Source organism: Chionomys nivalis, chromosome X (genome assembly GCF_950005125.1).
Source record: "Chionomys nivalis chromosome X, mChiNiv1.1, whole genome shotgun sequence".
Classification (NCBI taxonomy): Eukaryota; Metazoa; Chordata; class Mammalia; order Rodentia; family Cricetidae; genus Chionomys; species Chionomys nivalis.
Genome location: NC_080112.1, coordinates 23,892,639 through 23,903,421, shown reverse-complemented (window position 1 = coordinate 23,903,421; position 10,783 = coordinate 23,892,639). Strand labels below are relative to the sequence as shown.

The following is a 10,783-nucleotide window of genomic DNA, read 5'->3' as shown; positions in this document are numbered from 1 at the left end:
TAAAGGTGGATGAAACAGTTAAAAACTTCTGCAAAGCACAGGAGGTGGATCGTTGTCCATTTCAGGGAGTTATGGGACATAATTGGAAACTTTGAAAGTGAAAGACAACATATATTTGGATGGTGACTTTTATACTATCTTTTCAATATGCTTATTACCTTCCAGTATTCTAGGAGACATTAAGCTATGAATGAATGCCTCCTGTAGTTTGGCAAGGCCCAAAGCCTACTGGGAGGACAGTCTCCTTGATGGGACCCTGTACTTCTTTGGGGTGCTACTTTCTTGTGTTGACAGTCGTTTGAGAAGGATTCTCTTCTGTACAGGTTAGAGAAGGGAAAAGGCCACCACCGATGCCCTTGGCCTTCTTTCTGTCTCATTGGTTAGCAGGTGTACAAAGCCAAAATATATCAGAATGGACTGGTTCCCAGGGGGACGTGGCATACTTCATTGGAGACGATACTCTTCTGCAGCACGTAGGCCTCCTGTGAGAGACACCCTCTTACAGTAGGGAGTAAAGTAGAAGAAAATTCCATGGAAATCTCTTCTCCCATGGGCACTGCCTATTCCTGTCTTCTAGAATGGAACCAACCATCTATTCCCAGGGACCAATTTTGTGAGACATTCTTTATGATTGAGACATTTGGGGGCGAGGCAGATCTCTTCGTGTGCAAATGCACTTATCACTAAGCCTATGACTTACCTGGAACCCCAGAAGCCATACGTGGAAAGGAGAGAACTAATTCTCACATGCTGTCCTTTGACTTCTGCAGGCATGCCTTCACATGTACATAGATACAGACAGGCTCCACAGGCTCATGGGCAGAGATAAGTGTGCTTGCACACACACATACACAGATGCACACAAATAATAAATGTAACACGGAGATTTGGAGTTCCAGCTTCTGAAGGTAAACATTTCATCTTCTATGTGACTGGTTAAATGGTGTGAAGTGTTTAGTCCTTCATAACTTTAAAAGAAATCTAAGGGGCTGGAGAGAACTTTCAGAGGTTAACAAGTATTACTGTTCTTTCAGAGAACCATAGTTCTGTTTCTAGCACCCACGTCCAGCAGCTCAAAATTGCCTATAAACCCAGTTCCAGGAGATCTGACATCATCTTCAATCCTCCATGGGCATAAACACAAATGAAATACCAATCAAAAAAGAATAAGAGAAAACCAAAGTTATTTGAAGAGTACATGATTATATGGTGTCTAAACTTAAAAAAAAAATCCTTTCATCCTAACAGAAAAATTAACATGTTTTGATTATGTTTATAATAATAAAGTGCTTAATATACAATGTTCATGTTTTCCATGATTCAAATACATTTCCTAGATTTTCAATAAAATACAACAAGCTGATTCATTCTGTAAGTGTTTGGGGGATTTGTTTTGTTTTAAGACAAAAAATCAGTAAGTAGCTAAAGCTGACTTAGAACTCAGTATAAAGTCAGTCTAATCTCAAATTTGTAGCAATTCTACTGTCTCAATCTCTCAAGTTAAACAAAAGAAGAGCCTAGCTGTCAGGAGGGGCCGTCAGAGGAGTCCCCTGGCAGGGGAACACGAAGGCAGGGAAGAAGGTAGAGACCTGGTGTAAGGGAAACACTGGGAGAGGGGAAAGAGAAATTTAAAACATTTAGGTCCCAGAGGGGCCCAAGCAACCAGGTAGAGGGGCCTGGAGGAGACAGAGAGACAGAGAGGTGTGGGGAGAGGGAGGGCTTCAAGTCACTGAGTGGGCCAGGGTATCATGCCCTGTGTGATGCATCATTAGGTATCTCTCTGTCCCTGCACCCATATCTGATTACAGATTACAGGATATCTGGAGAATCACACCTTGGCCATTGAGTAAAGTTGCTAACATCAGCCTTGCTTCCACCTTCCCAAAGGTCGGGGCAGAGAGCACAGCAAAGGCTAAGTGAGCTTTAATTTAATAGAGCCCAAGTAGAAAGATACACCTTGGAGTGTCAAAGACGGATGCACGGAAGAGAAGGAGGTAACAGGTCCCCCAAGGCTCTACCCATGGGGCATTTATTAAAGTGGGGCATGAACCCTTCATTCTGCCTAGGATGGCCTGAGCCTCAAGAGTAAAAGCTGCTGTGCTTCCTTAAGCCTACCAAAGGAGAAAATGATTAACCTCACTCCGTTATTGTCAGGTCAACTGTGCAGTCGGCTAAAGGCTGTCCTGTGCAGTGCAGAAAGCTGGGATGCGTGTTTGAGGTAGGAGAGAGTTCAACCAATTTACTACCATGAACTCACCTTTCAGCTCGTGTTAACTTTGGGTCGCGGAGGCACAGCTGGTAGCATTTACTCTCACCTGTTTGCTCTTCATCATGGTGTCACCTGGGCCCCTACCTCTGGTTACCTTTTAACTTAACAGTGATAAGCCTGCCACTGTTCTGGAGGTTTATTTTCACCTGTGACAAGCAGTGACAAGCACTTTGAGGAACGACTGCTGAAATGATGGCATTTCAAAGTTTGCACTGTCTTCTCTGAGGACTCTGCTGCCTTCCCCAGTTCCCTAAGGCAGTGCTTCTCAACCTCCCTAGTTTGGGGACCCTTTAAATAGTTTGTCATGTGGTGGCGACCCCTAACAGGGACACTATTATTGTCGCTGTGGATTGTAATGTAAACATCTGTGTTTTCCAATGCTCTTCGGTGACCCCTGTGAAAGGGTCATTGTGCTCCCGGGGGTCGTGGGCCACAGGTTGAGAACCACTGCCCTAAGTCCTTGCCTACCCCAGCCATCAAGCAGAGGTGCAACTTCACCTGGAGGAGAGCCCCATTTCAGTGGTTAACCAGCTCAGGTGGTTAGCGTGGGTCTGTAGCTGTATTAGTTATTTCTCTCGCTGCTGTGCTCAAAAACTCGGCAAGAAGCAGTTTAAAGCAAGAGAAGTTTATTGTCTTTGCCATGTGAGGGGATACAGTCTATAGTAGCAGGGAAGGCAGGCAGGCAAGGCCTGTCGCTCTGCATCCATCTCAGCTGGGAAGCAGACAGAGGATGAGAAGTTGGCCTGGGCTATGGAAGCACAGGACCCGGTCCCGCTGTCTTGCTTCTTCCAGCCACATTCCACCTATGAAAGGATCCAAAACCTTCCCAAAGAGCACCACCAGTCGAGGAACGAGCATTCAGACACGTGAGCCTATATGTTCTAAACACTACATTCTGCCCCTGCCCACCATAGGCTCATGGAGACTACCGAAAGCAAACAACACCCATTCCAAAGTCAAAGGAACCCACGGTCTTTAACAGTTCCAACAGTGTTCAAGAGTACAAGTCTCTCCTGAGCCTCAAGGCCTTCTCTTAACTGTGAGCCCCTGTAAAATCAAAAGCAGGTTATATATGATGGCTATATAATATACATTATGTCATAGTATGTATATATATATATGTATATGCAGGTATCTATATTCTTCCAACACACAATGGCACAGAGGAAATATGTGGACACAGCAAAGAAAGATCAGAGCAAACCAAGACTGAAATCCAGGAGAGAAAAGGCTGCAGCTTCTTGTCCATCATCTGGGGCTCCTTTGGGAACCCGACTGCTTCCAAAGCTCTGGCGTAGACCCGTCCCTCCAGCTGGGGTCCATGGAGTCCCTCTCTTGCGGGGACTCTGCTCTGCAGCCACACCTTGTCTCGGGGGTTGGCCCATGCTCTTGGCATCCCCCCATCCCCACATCCTGGGGTCTCTGCTGCAAATTAGGCTTTGCCTCCACAGCTTTGCAGCAGCAACCCAGGGACCTCTTGTCTGGACCATGATCCTGTCCCACTGCCTAGTTTCAGTGGCTTCATTGGCTCTTACCCAAAGCTATCTTGGCCCAATTTTTATTTTATTTTGTGTTATTATATTTATTTATTTATTGTAAGCATTTTACTGTGCTTGCAAACGGGGCGGCAGGTGGAGTGTGTTGCCACACCACCTTGAGATGTCATATGTTCCCCAGGACTTCAAAAAAGCAGTAGTGTTCTCTGTCTACCTTGGTGGTTCAGGTCAGTCAGGGCAAATGGCCCTCCGAGGTGTTCTCTTTGAACAGCAGCCACCGTCAGCGGTGTTCTAACCCATGCCTCTCCTTCCCTACACAGTCTCACTTTTCTACGTCACAGCCTTCAGTGGGCACGGAGTGCCCTCCTGGCACCTTTCCTACTCTGCCAGTATAGGCCAGGAGGCCTCTCTGTGCTGGGGCTAATTCCATTCCCAGGGACAGCTGTGTTTGACTGTAACTTTGACCTCTTTTCTCTCCTTGACAGTCTGTGGTTTTCACACCTTTCTGCTCCACTCCTTGCTCTCTCTGCAGGCTTGGGTGAGATTTTGATGGTGACCTCCACACAGTCTGGGTGCTATCCAGTCCCTAAGGTTCTTCCAACAAACAAAGCAGCCCACTGCTTTTGAATTCTGCATCCCTCACGTTCCCAGGACACAAGCAAAATGCAGCTAGGCTCTTGGCCAGAATTTCACACAAATGGCCTCCACCCCGGTTCCCAAAGGAAAGAGTCTTAGTCCCCTCTGAAACCTCACAAAGCCCCCTTGACTGCCTGGATTTCTCCCAACGTCCTGGTCTTCCAAACTCCCACCAGAAGAGCCCATGAACCTCTCCCTTCAGCATTCTAGGCCCTTCCCAGGGCAAAGTTCTGAACTCTCCCAAGTTCCTGCCCCCAGACCATCTAGAAGCCCTGCATACCACATGGCCGGGTTCTTCCCAGCAATGGCCTGGCCCATCCCACATCTCATTCTGCCTTGTTACTGCTCTCATTGCTGAAGAACAAATAACCCCCTCCTCCCAGCATAAAGGAGGAAGTGGGGAGGGCACATCCCACCTTGGTGGAGAAGGGAAGGTGTCAGCAACAGGAGCAGGAACAAAGAGCAGGAGGCTGGCTGTTGGCATCTCACTGGTAGTCAGGAAGCAGCAGAGCAAGCACAGGAAGTGGGGAGGGGCTCCAAAGCCTCATCACCCTTCCAGGTGACTCTCCTCCTCCAGGAAGGTTCCACCTTCTAAAGTCTCCACAGCCTTGCAGTAGAATGCCACCAACTGGTGTCCATGAGTTCAAAGGCTTTGAGTCTCTGGAGGCCACTTCACCCCCGAAGCACGGCAGTAGCCCAGGTGGGGACAGGCAGGTCTCAAGGGTGGGAAAGTGCCAGATGTACAGTCCAGAGCACCCGCTGTGGCCAAGTGTCTGGAGCTCCAGGAGGCGGCGCCCTGCCCTTCCTAGGGATGACAGGGCTGCTTGAGCCCCATCCCCCACTGCCAGCAAGGTGACCACAGTCAGTCCTTTTCACACCAAGGAAGCCACTGATCTCTCTCTCTCCCTCAGACAGCAGCCACTCTCTGTTCTGTTCAGGTCACTGCAGCCGCCATTAAATTCTCCTTTTCTCTGGTGGAGGAAGCTGTCTGCAGTGGGCCCGGCAGGGTCCTCTAGATGGTGATCCTGGAGAAGGAGACTCGCAGGTGGTGGTTCTGGCCTAGGGTGTGACCATGCAGCTCGACCAGAGCCTGGATGGCCTCCTCTACTGAGCCCATCCGGATCAGTGCCATCTTGGGGTCCTTTGGGAAGAACTTGAAGGCCTTGACAGAACCCCCGCTGCTGGAGAAGAGTTTCTTGAGGTCTTCCTCCAAGACCGAGCTGGGTAGGTTGGAGAGGTGCAGGGTGGCAGAGGGTGGGAAGATGTTCTGGAAGTTCTTGGATCCGGCCTTCTTAAAGCGGTGCAGCGGGGATTTGGCATAGTCCTTGGTGAGGCCCTGGTCCTCCTTGCCCTCCTGGGGCAGCTTCACGCTCTGGTGCTTCGACGGCACGATGCAGAGAGTCTTGCCATAGAGTTTGTGCCCATTCAGGTGCCTCAGGGCCAGCTCAGCCTGGCCGCCATCAGCCATCTGCACTAGCGCGTTCTCCTTGTTACTGTACAGGATCTTCACCCGGTGCACATCGCCATAGGCACCAAACAGAATAAAGAGGCTTTGGGGTGTGACTTTCTCAGCGTTGAGGTTGGCAACCAGGAGGACAGCGTTTGCCACACCTGGGGAGCCTGAGCTGACGACTGGGCTCTCTGCTCCAGCTGCCGCTGCTGCCACAACCGCTTGTGATATGGCCAGGGGGACCAGGGCCTTACCCACTTCTGGGATGGCAAAGCCTGCAATCTGGGGAATTGCAAATGTTTGAGGTGACCCAGTGCTTGCATATGGAGAAGCTGGGACCACGACAGGTGCATCGACGAACGCTGTGGCCATGTTCTGGGCTGGCAAGGGTTGGCTGTCACCCGAGGGCAGGTCTGGACGCGTGTAGTCACGGCTCCTGTCGTTGTTGTACATGACTGTGAGGTCAGTGAGCCCAGAGAAGGCAATGCGCAGTGTGCAGCAGGCGTCGTAGATGTTCTGCCCATCCAAGAACAGCTTGGCACGCTGGGCACTCAGTGCGTCAGCGTACTGTAACAGCGCCTGGAACCGGCTGTTCTTACTGTATATGATGATTTTCAGAACTGTGCCAAACCTGGAGAAGAGCTGGTGCAGCATGTCCAAGGTCACACGATAGAAGTAGTTCTCCACGAGGATCCTGAGCACAGGGCTGTGCGTGGCCACCACTGTCCCTGTGTCCACATCAGCGGCAGTGGCGGCCGAGGCCAAATCTCCTGCCCGATCTGAGCTCTCAGCTGGCAGGCCTGGCTGGGCACCCACCTGGCTGGAGGCACCTGCGCAGCCTGGCTGGGCATCCACCTGAGTGTGGTCGCCCTCCTGGCTGGGGGCAACCACAAAGCTAGAAGCAAGGGCCTGCCTGGTGGCACCTGCCCTGCTGGAGGCCCAGGACCATTTGGAGGCACTCTTCTGTCTGGGTTCCCCCTCCTGGCTGGAGGCACTCCCCTGCCTGGGCTCCCCCTCCTGGCTGGAGGCACTCCCCTGCCTGGGCTCCCCCTCCTGGCTGGAGGCACTCCCCTGCCTGGGCTCCCCCTCCTGGCTGGAGGCACCTGCCTGCCCGGGAGCACTGGCCTGCTGGTGGGATCTGCTCACCTTGAGTTCTTTGTAGCGGGAGAACTGCATGTGCACAGGCTGCCCACGCAGCACAGGAGTCACCCAGGTGTAGTAGTTGACCATGGTGTTGGCGGCCTCCTCCGTGCTCATCTCCATGAAAGCCTGGTTCTTGCTCTTCAGAAACAGTAGATTGGACACCTTCCCGAATGGCAACGCCAGACAGAGAACTTCTCTTTCGGTGACACTGCTTGGCAGCCTGTGGATGTGGATTACTCTTGACGGGCCCTCAACACTCCTGCTATCCCTTTTGAGCCTCTTGCTGTCATTTCCTTTGGGTGCAGAGGGGGAGTTGCTGCTCATGACAGCAGGCTGGTTCTGGACAAAGGCAGAGAAAACAGCTCCTGCGACCACAGCCCTCAACCAACTGCTGTGTGTAAGGAACAAGAGCAGAATGGCAGGAGAGGCAGTGGAGGGGAGTGAACAGCCCAGCCCTCCTTGTTTGATACAGTGTTGTCCCTGCTGTTGAACACTGAGACACTCCTCTCACTAGTCTGGAGCATTCTCTGCTTCCCGCCCTCCTCGCTCTGTCTCTCTCTCTCTGTCTCTCTCCTATCTTTCTCCCCCTCTCTCTCACTGTGTGTGTGTCTATTTGTCTTGCATTCTGTCTGTCTCTTGTCTCTGACACTCTCTGTCTCTCTCTCCCTCTGTGTTTCTCTGTCTGTCTCTCTCTCCCTCACGACCCCATGTGGATGTGTGTGCCTGTGTGTTCCCCATATATCCTGCCTGGAATAAACGAAGAAACACATACAGTCTCAGATCTTGAGGGCTACCCACTTAGACCTGGAGCTATACTTTCTTTCCTTGAAAATCTCTATGGTGCAGGATTAACATTCCCTAAATTCTGGCATTCAGAGTTCAAGCCCCGAGGAGTGTGGTAAGTACCTGGAAACTCTTTATCATGTTTCTTCAATGTACATCGTATGGTTTACCGCCACTTACTATTTGAAGTTTCCCCTTGGGTTTGGGAATATTATTTGTTAGACAGCTTCATGGCTTAGCTGTAGTTTGCAGTGTTTCAACCGAAGAGAAAGAGATAGCGATGCTAAATTACAATGTATTGAAAAGTAGTGGCCATGGGCAATCTTCTCAAAGAGGCTATTGTGCAAAGGGCAGAGTGGAGGAGATGCCAGTACATTCCCAGTGGACTTTGTGTCTTAGCTCAAGGACTTTAGTAAGCAGAGACAGGATTTGGGAAAGAGTCACAGAAATCAAGGGAGTGCTTGGAGTTATGTAACTGGATAGTTTTTAAACTGTGCATTTAACAAATAGTTTCAGAAAGTCCTCTACGAATTCTGAAGTACCTGAAAATGGGCAAGAGTTTCATTCGGCCTCTCAACACAACTCTTGGTCCTTCAAATAAATCACTTGAGCATAATGGGCCTTTTCCATCTCCCATCGTGTGAATGAGGCCTCAGTTCTTGATGGTAACTACAGTTCAATCACATCGGAGTTGCTGAGATGTAGGGGTATCCATTCACTGCTGATACCCTCTGCCTGAAAAACACCCACTGCAAATAGAAACCATGTAAAACGTACATTCTCAAACCTAGGAGTGCTTCCTTGTGAAAATCAAGGTGGAGTAGAATCCTGTGCCCTCACATTTTAAAAAGGAGGCATGTATGATGACCTATTACTAACGTGGTGACACTCAGAGTGAATGACCAGATAGGAAGTAGTGCAGTTTTGAATGGTGCCAGTCATTTTCATTATAATGGGCATCGAGTTCAAGCCCCGAGGAGCTTATGATGAGCACATGAATAGCATTGCCCTGTAGACTTACAAGCGTTTGTTCCCTTTGTACACCACAGATGATTTTTGCTTCCTTTTCTGTGCACTGTTCTTTTTATGCCTTACTTCACTAAAATAAATGCTAGGACAAATGCAAGAATTCTACTAAAGTCAAGGAAACTCTACATACCCTAGGTAACTTACTGCTAGGTTAAAATCTCAAATTCTGTAAAAGCCAACTGTTTCCATTCTCTTCTTTTCCTCTGTGGGAAATGAGCTGCACTGACATGAACTACTGATCGGTGTTTTCTTTCTGTCAGATTTATTTATGTTTTGCTCTTAATTCTCTGCTTTCTTTTTCATTTTTATTGTTTTTGTTGAGTTATACCTCTTTTTCTGCTCCTTTTCATTTATCCCTTCTCCTCTTCTACCCTTCCCCATGACCTCCATGCTCCCCATTTACTCAAGAGATCTTTTCCTTTCCTCCTTCATATGTAGTTCTAAGTATGTCTCCTTAAAGGTCCTCTTTGTTTTCTAGGTTCTCTGGGGTTGTGGAATGTAGGCTGATTTTTCTTTGCTTTATATCTAACAGCCAGTTGTTAGTGAGTACACATTATATTTGTATTTATGGACCTGAATTATATCACAGAATATGTTTTTTCTTGTTCCATCTATTTGCCCACAAATTTCAAGATGTTATTTTGTTCTACTGTGTAGTACTCCATTGCATAAGTTTACCACAACTTTTTTATCCATTCTTTGATAGCAGGGCATTTAGGTTGCTTCCAGGTTCTGGCTATGACAAACAATGCTGTTATGAACATAGTTGAGCACATGTCCTTGTGGCATGACTGAGCATCCTTTAGGTATATACTCAAAAGTGGTATTGCTGCGTCCTGAGGAAGGTTGTTTCCTAATTTTCTGAGAAATTACCATACTGCCATCCAAAGCAGCTGTACCAGTTTGCATTCCCTTCAGCAATGGAGCAATGTTCTTTTTACACCTCTTCCTCGCTAGCATAAGTTGTCATCAGTGTTTTTGATCTTGGCTGTCATGACAGGTGTAAGATGGCATTTCAGAGTTGTTTTGATTTGCATTTCTCTGATGGCTAAGGTTGTTGAGCATTTCCTTAAATGTCTTTCAGCCATTTTAGATTCCTCTGTTGAGATTTCTCTGTTTAGCTCTGTACTCCATTTTTTTTATTGGATTATTTGTTCTTTTGATGACCACTTTCCTTAGTTCATTTTATGTTTTGGTTATTAGTTTTCGGTCTGATGTGGGGGTGCTCTAGATCTCTTCCCATTCTGTAGGCTGCTGTTCAATCTTGTTGAAAAACTATTTCCTTTGCTTTACAGAAGCTTTTCAGTTTCAGGAGGTCCCATTTATTAATTGTTTCTCTCAGTGTCTGTGATTCTGGGGTTATATTTAGGAAGTTATCTCCTGTGCTAATGTGTTCAAGGATACTTCTGTCTTTCTCTCCTTTGATGTTCAGTATGGTTGGTTTTATGTTGAGGTCTTTGATCCATTTGGACTTGAGTTTTGTGCATGGTGATAGATATAGATCTATTTTCATTCTTGTGCATGTCTGCTAGCAATATTTGTTGAATATGCTTTATTTTTCAATTTTATATTTTTAGTTTCTTTCTCAAAAATCATGTGTGGATTAATATCTGTGTCTTCAATTCAGTTCCATTGGTCTTCCTCTCTGTTCTTATGCCAATACCAGGCTGTTTTCAGTACTGTAGCTCTGTATTAGATTTTTATGTCAGGGATTTTGATGCCTTCAGAAGTTCTTTAATTATACATGATTGTTTTTGCTTTTCTATATGAAGTTCTCTCAAGTTCTGTGAAGAATTTTGCTAAGATTTTGATGGGCATTACATTGAATCTGTAGATTGCTTTAGATAAGATTGTCATTTTTACTATGTTAAATCATATCTACCAAAGAGCATGGGAGATTGTTCTACTTTTTGGTGTCTTCTTCAATTTTTTTTTCCTTCAAAGATTTAAAGTTCTTTCATACAAGCCTTCCACTTG

The 10,783-nt window shown here is 47.5% G+C and overlaps 1 protein-coding gene across 1 annotated transcript; it reads right to left on the bottom strand.

The window, feature by feature from the left end:
* Positions 1–5,413: 5,413 nt before the first annotated feature.
* LOC130867743 (polypyrimidine tract-binding protein 1-like) lies at positions 5,414–7,348 on the bottom strand. The gene is made up of 2 exons (XM_057759892.1): positions 6,998–7,348; positions 5,414–6,706 (listed from the first exon to the last, which is right to left on the bottom strand). The coding sequence occupies exons 1-2, from the start codon at positions 7,316–7,318 to the stop codon at positions 5,414–5,416; spliced, it is 1,614 nt and encodes a 537-aa protein (XP_057615875.1). The 5' UTR covers positions 7,319–7,348.
* Between the last annotated feature and the right edge of the window lie 3,435 nt (positions 7,349–10,783).

Excerpts from the sequence above, each read along its gene's own strand:
- LOC130867743 (XM_057759892.1), bottom strand. The coding sequence starts at position 7,318 with ATGAGCAGCAACTCCCCCTCTGCACCCAAAGGAAATGACAGCAAGAGG. Across the intron at positions 6,707-6,997 it reads CCCGCTACAAAGAACTCAAG|GTGGATGCCCAGCCAGGCTG; the intron begins GTGAGCAGATCC and ends GACCACACTCAG.